At 42.3% G+C, this 18,234-nt stretch overlaps 2 protein-coding genes across 3 annotated transcripts in view; one reads left to right on the forward strand and one right to left on the reverse strand.

The window, feature by feature from the left end:
• The window catches only part of uggt2 (UDP-glucose glycoprotein glucosyltransferase 2), a 33,893-nt gene extending 22,419 nt beyond the window's left edge, over positions 1-11,474 (reverse strand). For both annotated transcript variants that reach the window (XM_070976385.1, XM_070976384.1), the window contains exons 1-20: positions 11,329-11,474; positions 10,253-10,335; positions 10,006-10,136; positions 8,471-8,583; positions 8,091-8,268; positions 7,084-7,180; positions 6,928-7,000; positions 6,710-6,810; positions 6,325-6,424; positions 5,841-5,901; positions 5,468-5,559; positions 5,143-5,293; positions 3,732-3,851; positions 3,245-3,330; positions 2,984-3,119; positions 2,569-2,700; positions 2,297-2,461; positions 1,704-1,827; positions 1,511-1,609; positions 562-656 (exon numbers count right to left, since the gene is read on the reverse strand). In XM_070976385.1, the coding sequence (XP_070832486.1) occupies positions 562-656; positions 1,511-1,609; positions 1,704-1,827; positions 2,297-2,461; positions 2,569-2,700; positions 2,984-3,119; positions 3,245-3,330; positions 3,732-3,851; positions 5,143-5,293; positions 5,468-5,559; positions 5,841-5,901; positions 6,325-6,424; positions 6,710-6,810; positions 6,928-7,000; positions 7,084-7,180; positions 8,091-8,268; positions 8,471-8,583; positions 10,006-10,136; positions 10,253-10,335; positions 11,329-11,453 (2,262 nt within the window). In that variant the 5' untranslated portion in view covers positions 11,454-11,474. The remainder of the gene's footprint in view (positions 1-561; positions 657-1,510; positions 1,610-1,703; positions 1,828-2,296; positions 2,462-2,568; positions 2,701-2,983; positions 3,120-3,244; positions 3,331-3,731; positions 3,852-5,142; positions 5,294-5,467; positions 5,560-5,840; positions 5,902-6,324; positions 6,425-6,709; positions 6,811-6,927; positions 7,001-7,083; positions 7,181-8,090; positions 8,269-8,470; positions 8,584-10,005; positions 10,137-10,252; positions 10,336-11,328) is intronic.
• Positions 11,475-13,487: 2,013 nt separating this feature from the next.
• hs6st3b (heparan sulfate 6-O-sulfotransferase 3b) overlaps positions 13,488-18,234 on the forward strand; it is a 64,215-nt gene continuing 59,468 nt past the window's right edge. Inside the window, exon 1 of the mRNA XM_070976005.1 lies at positions 13,488-14,828. Within this exon, the coding sequence (XP_070832106.1) occupies positions 14,281-14,828 (548 nt within the window). The 5' untranslated portion in view covers positions 13,488-14,280. The remainder of the gene's footprint in view (positions 14,829-18,234) is intronic.

The raw sequence follows: 18,234 nt of genomic DNA on the forward strand, positions 1-18,234 counted from the left end.
GGGGGGAGTGGGTGTTGATTGCTTAAAGTAACAATAGAGGTTTCTCCTGTTCTGCTTATTCTACCAGCAAGGTTTTTTCATGGCAAATACAAAACGCCTGCTTTTCAGAGCAAATTGATTGAGTTTTAGGTCACAGGGCCTGTCTTTATATTCAGTAAAATAAAGTATTTCGATGTATTTCATCTCTTCTGCTTGTATGTGAGGTTATAGATTTACAGCAGATGAGTTTTGGAGCTGCAGGGACACCAACTGCAAGATTTGTGTCAAAGAAAGGCCAATGTGAAAAATGTTATTGATGGAGTCAACATTTGTTCCTTCTAAGAATCTAAGGGCTGTGATATATCGTCAAGACTTCACGGAAATAAAAAAAGAAGCACTGTCGGGATACTTGATTTATTTCACTACACTTATAATCAGTATGTCTGGTTTTAAGGCACAATAAACAACACATAGACACACGGCATATTGGCATACACTTGTGTCAGTGTGTGCCTTCTGAATAGAGTTGCCTTATATAAAAATGGGGAGGGGTAAACAGGACAGAAAGTAGGTGATACTGACCATATGTTTCAGAGCATTGAGCAAAAGTTTTCTTCCTGAGACTTTCTCAAAATCTCCGACTATCCACATGGTCACAGCACTCATTCCGTCCTCATCTTTGATGAAAGAGAAATAACTCTTTAGTACTCTAAATATGTATGGTAAGCACCACATGGCATTTCAGTTTAAGCATCATGATAAAATACATCTTGACCAGTCCGTCCTACCGTCTGCTGCAGGTTCCTGACGTTTGGATGATAAACTGACATATAATGAAGGTTTCAGTGGAGGGCAAATATATTTTTTTAACATCTGAATGTCAGTCATAACGGTTATGCGGCATTCAGCACGAGCTGCTAATCCTTTAAAAGGGTTAGCTTATGCTTATACACTGACAGTGGGATGAAAGTGAGAAGGAAAATGAGGTTCAGTCGTGACAGCAAGTGTTCAGTTTGTGTGTGAGAGGTGAGAGGGACTGAGACATCAGGCAAAGAGCTCAGTATATTAGTGGAGAACTGTGCCAACAGTCAGTCAGTCAGTCAGGAAAGCAGGCAGTCAGCCGGTCAGCTAGTCCACAGAGAGAAGATGGCAATCAGCCTCTCCAGCCTCACTGAGACAGCTACACTCCAGGCCTGAGCAGTGAAATGCAGCTCTGACGACCATTTAGACTGTTGGCCCAAAGCCAGTCGGCAGACCCAGCAATTATCTCGCTGGAGGTGCAGCATGTCTGCTTTAACAAAGGTCAATTTCACACATTCAGAGATCAGTAAAGCAGTGTAAGAGTCATTTTTGTTTAGGCACTGCTCATTTAAAGGTTTTCAACGCATAATTGTAGAGTGGTTGCTCCACTTTAGGTGACAAGGTGCAGATGCTTGAGTAAACCGTTTATATCATTGAAAGTCACTGTGTTACTTAGAATGAAGTGGTGTCGCCTGGAAACTATGGCATAAAATAATTAGTGAGTCCTTACCGCTATTGGTTAAGTACTTCATTCTCTTTGCCATCACAGCTGTTTTATCCCTGGAGTCCAAGTATGAAAACATAGTTGTGTCCTCCCAGTCATCTACAACTGCAAGGCAAGAAAGACAAAGTGAAAGAAAAGATGAGAGGAATAAAAACAGTGAAACAATCATTGCTAGTTTAAGATTTGCAGCACAGGTCACCTGGCTTGGCAGTGAAGTCGAGGTACTGTCGGTCAGTGCTTAGAATAAGAGGGTTCATCCTGGGAACCACATTGGCCTGCTCCATTAGATAGTCCACCACATCTGAGCCTTCTGTCAACTGACCCTGCAGGCACAGGACAAAATGGAGGAGAGAGACATCACTGAGAACATCAGTCCACGAAGAGGTACAGGACCTTGAGTGGGCCTTATTTCTGAATAGGTAGCATGCAGTGAAGTGCAAACGTGTCAGCAAATGCAATCATGTGGAGGGCCAGGGAGGAATAATTTCACACTATAAACTGTAACTGCAGAGTGCAATGTCCTGCTATCTGACAAATCTATGCTGACTATTAATCCAGTGAACAGCCATGTATAACATTGTAAATACTTTTCTTTACAACCCCGCTTCCAGAACAGTTGGGACACGGTGTAAAACGTAAATAAAACAGAATGCAATCATTTGAAAATGAACTGTGCACCAACAATGGTTTAATGAAGTGTTCCTGATAGTATATATACAGATTCCCAGGTTAGTTCAGTTCACTTATATCTATCAATATAAAAGAGTCTCTTTCCGTACAGACATGTCGTACCATAAAAACAGCTCTCTGGAAGCTGGTGGTGGTGTCCATTATGCGCTGCAGGATGATGGTTTCCAGCTCATCTGGGTCCATCTCATCTGGGCTCAGAGGGACTCCATTAAATAAAGCCAGAGGCAGGGCCCCCAGGCCGCTCTTTTTGTAAAAGAGTGCGCCATCCTGGAGAACACAAAACACAGACTGAACCTTTGGATGCTCATATTTAAGTAATTGTTCTTACTGACAATCAACAAAGAAAACAAGAGAGAGTTATTTCATTTCCTTACCTGCCTTTTGTCGTCATACTCAGATTCTACACCGAGAATCCTTTCAGCATTGGCTTTGGGGAATTTTCTCTTCAGGTAAGCAGAGACTGTATCAACAGACAGCGTCTCCCCAACATCTACTGTGTTGTACAACTGCAAGAGAGTGGAAAGTCAGATCAGATTCGACCATCTCTGTCTTCAAATCCCTGCAACTGTCAATAATTTCCAAGTCTATTTGAAAGAGCTGATACCAGAAGCAAAGTCCCACTGACTCATCTCGTCCAATAATGTCTAAAACTGTAGGATAAAACAAGGCACAATAAAACAACTGACTTCTGAGGCACGAAGAGACATGAGCTGGCAAGCAGTGCGCTTTAGTTATTCTTCAAGAAGTACTTGCTAAAACAACAGAGATTTATATATGTGACATACTTACTGAGAGCATGGACATCAGAGCCTGGGATAAATCGTACTCGTCTGTGATGTAATTCAGCAGTCGGTAAAATCCGACCCCAGCATCTGAGAAGCCATCAATCTCGTCTTTGGTGTTGACAACAAACACAAATCCAATTCTATAGAGAGGGGGCAAAAACAAGTATTCAATCTGCAGGTAAAATGAGAATCACTACCTGGTAAAGATTATAAATACCAAGAGTGGACCATACAAAACAGCTTTGTGAGAAATAACAGCACCAACCTCAGGGGGATCTTGTGCTTGTAGAAAAGCTCTGCTAGTTTCACCAGCTCAACACTTTCTTCTCGCACTGGATCCAGGAACAGCACCTAACGACAAAGGCATCGTCATCCGATCTGAATCATGATGCATTTACAAATCTTTAGCATCTCGGATCAAAGACGAAATTGAGTTTGAGCAGATACAGCGACACCCACCCGGTGCCAGACAGTTCTGATAATCAGAGGCAGTGTTAAGTATTTAAAACGCACTCTGTATTCTCTTTTGCGAGGGTCTGTCTGACTGCACCGACTGAAATGTAAGACCCTGCAATTTGGCAAAAAAAAAATATTTCATCTGAGTCGAGCAGAGAACAGTCAGAAGCGTCCAAAGAGTTTCACAGAGTTCAGCTAAGTCAAAGTAACAACTGGACTACAATGAGAACCGCTCTCAGATCCATTCCCTTCATCACCACGACGCCCTCAGCATTTCTGTGCTTCGGGGGACTCACCAGGTTGAAGAAATTGCGTCGGATCTGCCGGATGACTCCAGGAAAGGTGGCTCTCAGGAGCTCCTGTACACCCGTTGGCCAGCTGCGGTACACTGGGTCATTCTCTATGTCGTTTATCCACTGCAAAGAAGCGCACGACAAGAGGAGGGCTTGTGTGAAAATGAGGATATTCATGAGTTAAGCACAAGCAGAGCGGTGTTTTCGGTATTGTTTCTACATTTCTTCAGTGGTTAAGGCACAATCCTGTGAAAGAAATACTGGCTTTTGCTTTATCTGTGGGTTTTGTTTACATGTCTAACCAAGTTTGTGCTCAGTCAAGCATGTGAAAGACAGAACTTGAGAGACCCAGTTAAAACACATGGCTTACTCTGGTATCTAATGTGCTCGTGGGGCCTATAAATACTTTACTCTTTTGTCTTGCTTTACCACTTTGCATCTGTAACCTCAACCAGCAACCTCTCCTACAACTCCAAATTCCAGACTTTTATTCAAAAATGTTTGGCATCCAACGCTGGTATCACTGAATTTCTGGGCGTGGCTGTATTTCCAACTGCAGCTACATGCTGTACTAGACAATGATTCAGTGTGGTGATAAGAATATCCTCTTATTTGTCAAGCACCAAGATATTGTACAGAAATACATTAGCTACATTTGAAAGTATAATTTCTTTCCTGTCAACTGCTCTATACCTTAAATATTTAATCACAAGCTATAAAACATGCATAGATTAAACTGAAATAATAATAAACAGGTAATGTGCATAAATAGTGTCCTGTGGACAGAAATATGCAGGATCTGATTTGTGCAATATTCAACATGTACACTTGTTATAAAGCTCTGCTGCCCACCACCAGAGAAAGCTATTAGATATGGCTTTTTATGATAAATGATCAGAATGATTGCTGCAAAATTGGAGATTATTGCCGGCCAATCTGGCACTAACCGAGGTCTTTCTCTCCCTAACTTAGAGTACAAGCTTCCCCACAGCGCAAATGTTTGCCTCGCTGGCACACTGTCATTATCTCTCTTACGCACTCTCTCTCTCCTCCTGTGTGTGTGTCTCAGATACACATAACCTCCATCTCTACAAGGGGAGACGCAAGCTGAAATGACAGACCTCTTGGCTGAATGTGGACCGGCTTAATATCTTCATTTCTTTGGCATTTTTATAGTACCTGTGATATTAAAATGGCCAGAGGGGCCAAAATGAAAACTTGCAAGTTTTTAATTTGATAGCTTTTCTTGGCTAACTTCCCAATTAATAACTGAAATTCCTGGCAGGCTCGAGACTGCTGCAATAGCCTGATGACTGATCCATTAATTCACACCCTGGTGCAAGCACACAAAGAAGAAAAACCACCTGCACAGTTGATCTGGGCCAGGAGAATAACGCTTTTGGACAGGACTCACCATTATAGCTGGATGTCTGATATCTAAGGCATAGCTGTCATCCAAAGCGTTCACAGGTAATTTCAGCATCTTGCCCTGATGTTCTCCTTTTATGCCGAGGTTATGAAGCCCCTCCAAGACCCTGGCCTCTCCTCTGAGAATATCCAAAATGCTGTGAATATTAATTCACAGGTTAGTTTTTAAAGCATATTAGCTGCGTGGCAGGGATTTTGCATTGCAATAAACACTCGTCTTGTTGCAACAGGATTACTGAGCCAATGCACTGATCTGAGGCTTCCTGTGGAGAGCACAGGCAGACCACAGCTCCCTCCTGCTGGATTCCTACCTGAAAGGGTTGTGAATGTCCAGATCAATGTGCAGTCCGTTGATGAAGAGCTCGCCGTCTCCTGGGTGAACACCAATGGTCTCACTGAGATGCTGAAAGAACAAGCTCAAAACGTTAGTCGAATGCCAGAAGCCCTAAATGAGTGATTCTATCTTCTACGCTCCAACAGGAAAAGATGTGCACAGAGACTGCCGCAGCAAGCTGAAGAGATAAAGTGTGCTCAGAGATTCGGAGTGAAGTAAGAATAAAACGTCTCATTTGATGGTGTTGTGGAATGTATTTCAGACACAGAGTAGAAGCTCGTTCTGTAAAAATAAAACTGGAAAAAAAAAGGATGTAATCAAAGAAAACCCTCCTGCTCATGATATCGCACCTTTTGGTTCTCCTCAATTTCTTTTCTCATTTCCTGCTTTACAGCCACTCTTGTCAGTGATCTGTGGGAACAGTAAAACATGTACAGTCACCATCAGCTTTTACCACATCCCCAGCCGGCAGTAAAATGCCACTTTTAATCTTCCAAAACCTGTGGGCTCACAAGATGGTACGTTTTTCAGTCAATTCCCTGTAAACACCTGACTCTTACTCAGCACTTTTTGGTGTTAACATAAGCTGCTGGAGCCAAAATATGCAAACAGCGAAAAGCTGATTAGATCTCTGTATCAAGATGTATTTATTATGGATAATGTTCAGACAAATAGGACTATAAAACATGCATGCCCACTTAAACAACAGCATTTTTTGTGCCTGGATTCATATATTGTAACACAGAGTCGGGATCCTAAAAACATGGATTTTGGAATTGTACCAAATGTGTTAGCCTGCCAGCCGGAGAGAGGAAATAAGATTAATTTCCTTACCTGGCTTTGCCTGGAAAGTTCTGACTGAGGTCTCGCATGAGTTTCAAAGCATCAAACTTTGGCACAGACATGATTCTGGCAGCTGCCTGGAAACTAAGATCTGCGGAGATTAAATAATGAAATCATCAACATTTATACATCTAAAAATGCAGATTATGTTTAGGCAAATTAAATCCATGCAAAGTAATCGAAGGAGTAATGTGGCTAAAATGGCATTGTTTAAAATTATTGACTGTTAAGTCAAGACTAACAATATGAAATAAAAGCATCTCCACCCACAAACAGTAATGATAATAATTCCACATTGCAGTAATTATACATTCAAACTGCAATGCTTTACTGATTTTTCAACAATCCTTAAAGAACTGAAATAGAAAATCGGTACCTTGCATTTCCCACACTTTGAGAGGGACCATGTCATTGGTACTCTCCAGGAGATGTCTGCGAAGCTCAGTGAGTTGCTCTTGGATCTCAGGGTGAGATTTCCTTAAAGAAAAAGAAGAACATGCAACCACACTTTAAAGTCACAAAAATGAACAGCAGCAATACATGAGATTAAAAAAATCTTTATGGCAATTAACATGTTACAGTTAAGCTACTTACTTTAATGTTCCAAAAAGAAATCCTTGGACATCGTCGTTATTGTCATCCTCAGAATTCATAACGGCCTTTGAATCTACACAGGAAAAGATTTGTGTGTTTCACTGCCTTGGACACAGCAGGGTCCAGCACAAAACGTTTGATAAGTCACCAACTGACCTGTTACTTTGGTGTCATCCACAGCTTTGTATTCTGTGCTTTTGATGGCCAACTCAACACCGTACCCAGATAAAAGCATTTTTTGAGGCTTTGGATCCTGCAAACAGTGAGAAGCTGAGCAATGGCTTCAATACAAAACAGTGCAGAGTTTTGTTTAGGTGTACACTGTTTAAAACACTGTGATAACAATCATTAAGATTGCTTCCTGCCTATATCCACAATATATACACTATAAAGTCCAGAATTATGTGGATTTCTTGTCTGATGTGCAACAGAAACAGAATGCTTCAATGCCACACAGTCAGATAAAGTTAGAAGCTATAATGCCAGTGGGAAAAAGAAGCACATGGATCGCCACATGCAGCAGCAGATTCAATGACATTCAACCTTGACACTAATGTCACACAGACTCAAAGCGCCGCCTCAGTCTTTCACAGGCACAATCAGAAGATCTTCACACCCACACTTGCTTTTCTTCAACAAACATGCCTTTAAGAAAATCATCCTTTACTCCATCAAAGGCATCTGTATCTCCATTAGTTTTAGAGGTTTTCATTAGATTTCGAGGAACCTATTAATTCATCTCTTAAACACTGTTTAGTACGCAATCAGCTGGGTCCATCATTTCGATGATCCCTGGTTTTGTAGGTATTACACCAAAGGGAATAATATGTCACTCTTGTATCACTGCATTTGTGTCACTGTCTGTGAAAGATGAAACAGCGGAGGTCTAAAAGGAATACGCTCCATTAGGCTTTGGCTGCACAGGCAGCATTTGTCAGTAGGATACACTCAATGTTAGTTTTTGTGGGATTTGTTGACAGTAAGGAAAACATGAAGTGTCACAAACCCTATTCTTTGTAACTTAACAGAGCAGTTCTGTGTGAAAAACAACAGTTGCAAGCACAATTTGGATTACTAAATAACTTCACCAGGAGGTACAGCAAACCATACTTATTAAAAAAAAACATTTAATCAGCGGAACATCAATTTCAAATGTTACTCACCGCTACAAAATGCCGCAGAACATATCTAAGTTTGCCCTCATCAGCCTTCTCTGACAGCACCTTATGAAAAGTGGTGAACTTCTTGGTCCCAATCTCAGCATACAGGATCACAACTGGCACATCTGTTTTATTGACCCCCGGATATATGTGATCATTCTTGTATAAATATGGTTTGGGCCTGCAAACATTTGGAAATGTTGTTAAGGACATTTCAGAGATAAAAATGAGAATTTCTAAGTCCATCACAGAGGAAATGCAGTCAGTGAAAGCATCAAAGAATACAATCTTAATATCAAAATAAATGTGGAAACTTTTCATCTTGTTCTGCTCTGTGGACTGAGTTTATCCACAGAGGGGAAGACAGCACCGTTCCGTGTTACCTGCCTGCGGCTGCCTTCAGGAGCTTCTTGATTTCCTTAGCACTACAGCTGTGTTGACCATGGATGGAGACAAAGGCAGCACAAGCCTCAGGCGGAGGCTCATCTCTAGCTATCTGTTAAGAGCAGGAGGGAGAGGAGCGTTCTATAACACACTGGGCACAACATGATGGGCCAAAGTTAATCATAGTAAAATCAGTTACGTGATTGATTTATTCTCAATATTGTCCAGCAATCACCACAGCAATTTACAGTGTGCGGCACAACACTTCATTTCACAAGCAAAGGGCCATTACTCACTCAAATGTTTAACACATTTTAAAATTAGAGAAATTCATCAACCAATGCATCGCTGTCACCTAAATGAGATTTTCGCCTTACTGCGACAACTAAGAACTGTGTATGCAGACTGTGGTGAGGTTGAAAGAATCCCCCAGTATTAAAAGTCAACTTTAATCGACAGCTAACAGAGTAGTATCCATTCAAAACTGGTGTTTTATAAAACACCAGTTTCAAGACAAACTGTTCCACAGCTCTCTCAGTATATACCTTTCATGTGTTCATCCAACTAACAGCGTGGACTTAAGACAGGCTACGGTAGGCAGCGGTTTTCAGAAACACTGGATTCTTTGCATGTACATATAGTACACAGCTTGACAGCCTTGAGTACTAACAATGGCCATGTTTGTGTGTTTTTAGGGTGTGGCTTTGGAGGGAGGCCTGAAGGGCGGCGATGGGATTTTTTTGGTTGGATAATTTCAAAATCTATCTTACTCTTGCTGTTTTCTCCAGCACTACCATCCCTAGCTTTAACAGTAATATAAAATGTAAATTCCAAAAAATTAAATTGTTATTGCATTGGACAGTTAAGATAAAGTCTCAACACATCAAATTCACATAAATTAGGAACCATCGTGGAGAGAAAACTCTCTTGTCGATCTCGTCTCACTGACCTAACGTATCCTTTTTACTGAGAGTAAAAAGTAGGCCTCTGCTGTGTTGTACTCACACAGAGCATCCATTGCCGGTCCTCTCAGTCCACCTTTCCCTTACAAAACCATCATGAATATTTACACCTCCTCCTCTAGCATGAGCAAGATATTGCTCCTCTCTTATGTCTGCCTGTTTCATATTCAGGAACTGTGGTACCAACAATCCTCTGCAGCATAATGCGTTTAAGAAATGGAATTGCATGACTAGTACCTGCAAAAACTATTCTTCAAAGTAGGTGAAATGATCTTATATTTAGATATAAAATCTAGTCCAACTTGTTTTGAGAATAGACTTGATTATCTAGAGCTGACCGTGCAAGGCTGTTTGACTTGAATAATGATTTAAATAATCATTTAAAGATTGCGCCAAAGCAATTGACAAAAACTGTAAATAAGGTATGCAAAACACACTGGGTCAAGATTAGGATAAACAGACAATGTAAACGCCTCTAACAACAAACAGATCGGCTCTCTTGTAACACATCCAGGCTGCTTTTAAGAAGGTTTTAGAATAGTTGAATTCATGCTATTTTGATCTCATCATACCTGTTGGGATGCATGAACAGCTGGTGAGTATGACCGCAGGGCCAGAGCAAATTTGAGGAGATAAACTTGAAGGTCTGTGAGGAACTGGCCGGCCTTCTTCAGGATCAAGTTGTAGTATGAGCGCACAGACTCTGTGAGACAAATCAACATTAGTAAAACAATGATGTATTTTAAAATAGAAGCACACCTGTCGTGATGCAAAACTATGAATCTGTCATTTTTGATACAGCAATTACAAACAACATACCTCCTTGCTTGTATACAGTGAGCTCTTTCACAGTGTCAACAAACAGCCAGAATTTCTCATTTCCATCTTCTCCAATAAACTCGCTGCACAAGAGAAAATTAAAGTATGGTCAGCATTAGTCAAAACCACAGTATGCGCCTAAGTAACCATTTTCTGACTTCATAAGGGTTCAAGCTACAGACCACATAATTATTTTACATTTTCTGGGGATAATTATGCCCAGCTTGTCTCCAGTCCTGGTTCCACAGTGTCCACTGTGAAGCATCACACAGCAATAAACAGACCTTACAGGCAAGCAGCAGGTTTTGATTGCAAGTAGAATATTTTCACACACACAAGAAAAAAAAAATCACATGTTGATGACTAAAATTCCCAATAACACAGTAAGTTATTAAAAGTGTGAACAATAAAAGAACTTCTGCCAATTATTATTATTATAATACTTCTGGTTATTGTGCACGAATACTAAGTTGTCATCCACGAAAGAGCACGTATTTACAGAACTGCTGTGTCTTTGGGATGGAACCTGTCATTTTGGCCAATGAGCGTCAATTTAAGAGCACTTTTACCACAAGGGACGTACAGTTTGAGGAAGTATGTTCTCCAGTTGTTCCCAGCTAAGGCAACTAACAAGAAACATTATGTTCAAACCATTTCTGTACTTAGTGTCATGGCCGTAGCTTACATTCGATCATTTAAAATGTACACAAGGTGGTGGCTATTTTATAGGCTGACTATAGATATTAAGATGAGACTACATTTAAACCAAAAAAGAAAGGAAGGATTCAGAGTTTTAGTCCTGGCAGTGTGCGGAGCACAATGGGGAAAAACAACGTAGACCTACATGTTTGGAAACTTACAGAAAATATAACAGAACAATTAAATAAACAAGCAACACATGAAAAAGATGAATAGTGAAATAACTCTACGCTATGCTTAGTGACAAGTTCATTTTTGAGGGGGTGCATTTCATGGGCTTGGACTCTCGACCTCAACATTAAAATCCTCGGTAGGACCCTGTTTATTGCAGATTTGTTTGAGTGCCAGATGCACAGCATATGACCAGGGATGAGTACCTTGTCTCCAGGAGGAAAGGCGTCATGCTCCACTTCGCTTTTAGACTGGCAGTGACGCCTTTGGGTGCTGATAAGACGTGATGTACGTTCAGCAGCAGCAGTGACAGCATAATAATGTCCCTCATTATCTCCGGTGCGACGTAACATGAACCTGAGAGAAAACACGAACGCAGTCAGCGCAGTTCTTAAGCCATGTGAGAAGTGCCCGTCAGTGCCACGTAGTTACTCTAAGTTATTATCTAAACCACAACACCGGTGCATATAGACGGCTACAAGAAACCCTCTGAAACTCAGAGTACACCGCTGTGGACGATGCTAGCTACATGAGCAAATCATGTCGAACTGTTTGTTAGCTTGACATATTTACAAAATAATGACCGTTTAAAGGGGTCAGACAGGAGAGACTGAAGTTAGCTGCAGCACAAAGCACAAAAGTAAATAGCTTTGTGAATGAAAGAGGTACACTAGTGTGAACAAAGTCTACAAAGATCGCTTACAAAGAAAATGTAACAGTGTAAATTAGAAATACCTAACCAACTGTGTTGCCAATAATATATCCCTCAACCCGTTAGTGATGCTGACCGCTTCCATACAAAGCGAAGGGCTTCAAGTCGGTATTTTGGGCAGCTAACAGTCCTCAGCTAGCAGGTTGCCGGGGTTGCTGTGTATTGTGGTGGCTCGCGCTCGCCGTTATTCGTTTCTTAAACAGCCTTAAAATTAAAAATATAACATGGTATAAAATAATTTTGGGGGAATTTATTCCACCTTTAAAGGGACATAATTAGTGGTAGTGTGTATAAAGTTTAAAAAAAAACTCAGATTAATGTTAGAATTTATTCTGGCACAGCGGTGGACACCCAAAGAGACAGAAGCTGACGCTTAAAACAGTTTCCCACGAAGTACTGTAGCAGCTGAAGAGACTCCTGTAATGATAGTGAAAAATCTGCAGGCAGAGATTTACAACTGCACGGGAGGCTGCTCGAGGTTCAATAAAATATTTAATAAGATAAGATAAGCCTTTATTGACCTCCAAAGGGAAAATTCGGTTGGTACAGCAGCACGAGGACAATAAAAGTATTTATAAGAGATATATAACACGAAAATTAGACTAGAAGTAAAAAGTGCATACAATAGTAATTCCAGACAAAATTACATAGGAAAAATGATAGTGATGGGATGGGATTAATTACAATGCTACATTATGTTAATGATGACTTAACCATAAATGCCTTATGCAAATGTTGTAACCTCAGAAATGCTAATAATAAGAGCAACCATAACAGATATTATTGTTATTATCATTATTATAAACTAGGAACGATAGTCGTCCAGTGATTCATTATCAAACTTCCATAAAGTTGGTGTATTTTTGAGAAATAGATGAAAAATACTGGTCTAAATCAATGCAGTAAAGGCTGAGATATCCTGGTTTATAATCCACCTGGGACAAAAAGAAAGCTGAATTTCCAAAACAACATCTTTCAATAGACTCTGCCTACCTGAAGCAGCCTCTACAAAAGCTGACATTTCAAAGCCAAGTTAACTGGTTAACGTCTGCAGAAAACTCTCTCTCCAGAGTTCCAGAAGACAACACTGAGTCTATAACCCCTAAACTGATCCTTGTATGTAAATTGGGTGGGCTGACCCCTTTAGACTTAATTTTGGTATCACTTTACTTTTTCATTGAGAGCTTTCTTTCATAATGTGTTTTAATTAATGTTTTGGCTTTTATCCACTAATAACATTAAATGACAGAACTCATAAAAATAGTATCAGTAGCTTGAGATAGATAGATAGATAGATAGATAGATAGATAGATAGATAGATAGATAGATAGATAGATAGATAGATAGATAGATAGATAGATAGATAGATAGATAGATAGATAGATAGATAGATTAAACTGAAATGTTTTCATCACACACCTCAACTTTCTTCTGTAATGCCTCCCATGCCAGTCGGCCAATGCACCAGTATTTTATATGCCTCCAATAAATGTGTGACTATGACCAAGCTGCAGAGAAAGCAGCTGTTTCACTTTTAATTGGCTCTCTTAAGTGCACTGTCTTTTGAGCTGATGAGACTTTAAACTGGGCTTGGCTATACCCGCACTGGCAACTGTATACAGGCTGTGAGCAGAGGGACAGTGCTATCTCTTTAATCATCAAAGGTCACACAGGGATGAATGCGCCTCAAAAAGTTACAGCGGATTTGGTATTTATATGTGGTTAAATCTCCATGTTGTCTCGGTTCAGTGTCCGTGTGGGCTGCTGGCTTTGCACTGTGTTAAACAAGATTATGGGATGGACGGGATGGGATGTAGAGCTCTCCCAGCCCAACCACGACGAGAGCATAACGCGCATTTGTCGGCTCGGATGCAGCAGCATCCTCTGAAAAGCACTGCTTCAGCACAGTCAGTCAGACCGCCCCAACCCGCCGAGGATGCTGCTGTAGGATGCTGCCGGAGGATCCTGCCCCTCCAGCCCGAGCAGCGCAGACGTTTCTGCTGAAGTAAGTCCGTCTCCGAAACGAGCCACACTGCGATGTAGACCGGGACCAGCACAGGGGGGGACACAGAGAAGCGGTAAAACTAAAAACTCTCATCAGCTGCCTCATTTTCAACTTGATAGCGGAGCAAGGGAGTCGTCTGCGCGGATGCGGCTCTACACCGGCTTTAGAAGTTGGACAGCCACAAATTTGAATGCCATGACTCTTGACTTTAGAGCAGATTTCCAGCGCAGTGCAGACGACGTGCAGTGCTTTAGAAACCAAAAGGCGGACTTGTCCTTCTGTCCACATCGCGCGTCTTCGGGTGGTGTTATCTGATCAACATGTGGCACTTGAAGAATCGGCACCTTTAGTCTATCTGAGGCATGGAGGAATATTGATCCCCTAAGAACCGATGGGTGCTACTTATTGTTCACAGTAATGGAATGAAGACACTATCTCGATATGATGGATGATAGATCCAGTAAGCTCATCTTGGTTCCTATTTTAGCTGTCCTTTTTGTTATGATTGGTTACCAGTACATATGTCCCGCCGGCAGCAATTCGTGCCACTTTAAGGCTGGGGAGAAATTTAGGGGGGTGAGCCTACTTTCCACCCCGTACCAGGACAGCGACGATTTCTACAGAGATCAGGACCTGGAGGATGACAGCCCTCCCAAAGTACCGTCAAAATTCAACTTCACCGAAAGAGACCTTGACAGACACGTGGAGTTCAACATCAAAGGGGACGATGTGATCGTGTTTCTGCACATCCAGAAGACCGGAGGGACCACTTTCGGGAGACACTTGGTGAGGAATATTCGCTTGGAGCAGCCATGCGACTGCAAGCCGGGGCAGAAGAAATGCACATGCCACCGGCCGGGGAAAGAGGAGTCCTGGCTCTTCTCCCGGTTCTCCACTGGCTGGAGCTGCGGACTGCATGCAGACTGGACCGAGCTAACGAACTGTGTGCCTGTCATCATGGATAAGAAGGAGGCCCAGAGGAATAAAAGGTATATGTGCCTGATCCCTTGATGTTGATGCCTGGTGTGCGTGTGTGTGCGTTACTTGTGTGAATGAGCAGGTATGCAAGCCCTGTGGTCTCAAAACCACCAACCAGGGCCACAGTGCAAGTGTACTAACACACATGCAAGACAGATGCTTGCCCCAAAACCACAGAATTATAAAATTAAGCTTAATTCTGTAATGGTGTACATTCGCCTAGTGTGTCAAAGTGAGCAGCGATAGATGGGATGAGTATCCACAGTGGTCCCACTGGAGTGACATATTGTAGTTTAGTCTGGACCAGCAGAGCTACAGTGCAATTGTCTGTCATCAGTGTACAGTCGCAGATTAGACATTTACTGCCAGCTTCTACAAAGAAGTGATTGAAACCAGTCACCCAGCAATCACTTAGCTTCCATCTGTGGCAGGTGGGTGTTGGCCTGTGTGTAAATCCCTGAGACTGGGGATAATGTAACAGTACAAACTGCTATAAAGATATTCTCCTACTTTACTTGACCTTCAGACAAATAAATCGTCTGTGTTTCCTCTGTGTTCACATCAGCCCCTAACAATGAACTTGTTCCTGCTCAGCTGTGCGGGTGCTGTTATTCTCCCCATCTGTGCCATTAACCGACAGCACTGAACCATTTACAGAAGTCCTCTTTCACAGCTGAAAATGATGTTGTTTGTGAGCCTGCAGTCCTAGCATCCCTGCAGTGATTTCATTGTCACTGGATCAAAGCGCCAATTGCGAGTGTTTAAAAAAGTTTTCAAAACAAAGTTAAAGGCTTGATGACTGATTTTCATTGCTGAAATGTCATCCGTGCGAATCAGGGTATCCATCTTTGTCAATTAAGCTGTCCAAAGTTGACCCGATGCACCAGCACAGAAAACTCCTCCTGCATCCTTGGCCTTGGTCCTGTGTGCTGTATCTAAGCCCATTTGAGGCTTGGTGGCTCGCAGATACTGCTGTTCTGCACAAAGTCTTCACATTCGATGCAATCTTATCTCAGGACTGAGTTCAAATTATCCCAAGGTGCCCAAGGTGTTTGTTTTGGTGGATGCACAGACGTTATCTGTGAGGAAAAGCGAAGTAGAAACAGTTGAAATGCATCATCTCTCCCACATTTTCTGACTGCAACTGCTTGTACTAATGTGATCGAGATGTTGTACGGTTACTGAAGGGGAATTGCACTGTAATGAAGTGGTCGCAGCATGAGCAGTGTGTGTGTGTGTGTGTGTGTGTGTGTGTGTGTGTGTGTGTGTGTGTGTGTGTGTGTGTGTGTGTGTGTGTGTGCGTGCGTGCATTCTTTCACTCGGCAGAATGGATGTGTGTGTGTGTTTCACTGCAGCTAGTGTTTCTTGAGTCACCAATTCTTTAAATTGCATTACAGTTTAGGCCATTAATTAAAATAACCCATTAAAAGTCTATTAGTCAGCCAGATGTCCTCAAAGAGACCTCCGCATGTACACGTCAGGCAGAAAGAGCGCCGACCAAATGTCTTGTCACACAAGCTGAATCTTTGAACTGCAGAGAATTTCCTTCTCTGTTTTGAAAAATACAATCCTACACTGAGGCACACGAGCACATGATTTATTTCTGCTTTGCCAAGTGTTTCCTTTACTCGGGAAAGTGCTCACTGGATGCGACAGCTCTTCATTTCACAGCTGCAGCATCTATTCTGCACTTACAGCCTGCTCATCCCTTGTTCTTTAGTGGGCTCCCGCAACATCTATTCTGAGATAATTCTGCCTCGACCAAGACTGTTGGCAGACACACTCTGTTAGACCCCCTCACCAACCAGCCACTGCGCACGGCACATTTACTAAGTGAGATGACTAATAGTATTATGCAAATTTCATCTTCATAATCTTTTTGTGTATGAGCAATGCCTTAATTAAAATATCTTAAATGGGTTAAAGTCAAAGTTTAAAAAAAAAGGCTTCCTTGCACAGTAAAACGTGATGTGGAATGAAGATGCAATAATCCACTTGTTACAAAAATCTTTACTCCACTTAAGGGTGCAGTGGGGAATACCAATCATATATCACTGCCAAATTCAGATGGCATACCCTTGTTTTGCGGTTGAGAGCCTCTCAGATTGAGTGGCTGTCTTTCCGCAGTCCCAAGCATTCACCTTGCCTGCTCTGTGAGGGGGGGGGGGCGAGGTGGGTGGCGCTGGCACTGCCTGCATGGCATTGTGTGGCCTTTTCAGCCGGGCAGGGCGCAGTGTGCGGTGAGCCAGCCGTGCGGCCCAGGAAAGGTCAGGCGTGTCAGACTGGATCAGTGTGCGTGTCCTGCGGCGTGGCTCCCCTGGAGTGTGCTGTCAGTCAGGGGAGAAGTGGAGCAGGCAGCCCTGCTCTCTTCAGAGGCTTTTTGGAGAAACATACCTCTAAGTGCAGTCCTCTTAAGTTGCTTTGTGGAGAGCGTCATGTCTGCTGAATGAATATGGCTTGTTGAGCAGCTTGTTTTCCTCTCAGGCGATTTCAGGGGCCTGCACTGAGGAGAGCTGCTGGGCTGAGTTCTGATTGTTACATGTTCATTAGCTAACTGTAAGTTGGGTAGATACCTTCAATGTGACACTGGGTCAGAAAACAAAGGGCTGATTTTCAAAGTGTATTTGCATAAAGGAAGGGCTGAGTAAATCATATCCACACAAGTATTTTGCATGTGTAATAAGAGGTTGTGGGTCAGTGTCAGAGAAATATTTGATGTTGCTTTCCATTGAAAGGAGAATGAGTTTGTTCAGTTTCTCTCTGCAACATATTACCATCAGTTCCTAGTCAGAACATCAGTCACTGAGATTAAAAAAACGGCAAAACAGATTTAGTGTTATGGCTACAGGTCTAAGATGAGGAAATTTGATCATCACACAGACAACCTCAAGTCTCAACAGTGCAGCATACATTATAAAGCAAGTTAGACTCTGGGCTGGCCATGTAGAAACGTGTGCCTTTTTATTTTGGGTTGCAGAATATTTATCCATCCATCCATCCATTGTGTATGCCCAACTATCCTTTTCAGGGTTGCGGGGGGGCTGGAGCCTATCCTATCCTGGACGAGAGGCGGGGTACACCTTGGACCAGTCGTCAGCCAATCGCAGGGCAACACATACTGTATATTTATGTATAGACACACAACCATTGACACTCACACTCATACCTAAGGACAATTTAGAGTCACCAATTAACCTAATGAGCATGTTTTTGGTCTGTGGGAGGAAGCCGGAGTGTCCGGAGAGAACCCACGCATGGACGGGAAGAACATGCAAACTTCACACAGAAAGGCCCCGCCCGACCCGGGGATCGAACCGGCGACCTTCTTGCTGTGAGGCACGCGCACTACCTGTTGCATCACTGTGCCGAATACAGAATATTTATGCCTGAGCAAATACCAGCAACACGTAGTTTGTG

Source organism: Chaetodon trifascialis, chromosome 12, assembly GCF_039877785.1.
Source record: "Chaetodon trifascialis isolate fChaTrf1 chromosome 12, fChaTrf1.hap1, whole genome shotgun sequence".
Classification (NCBI taxonomy): domain Eukaryota; kingdom Metazoa; phylum Chordata; class Actinopteri; order Chaetodontiformes; family Chaetodontidae; genus Chaetodon; species Chaetodon trifascialis.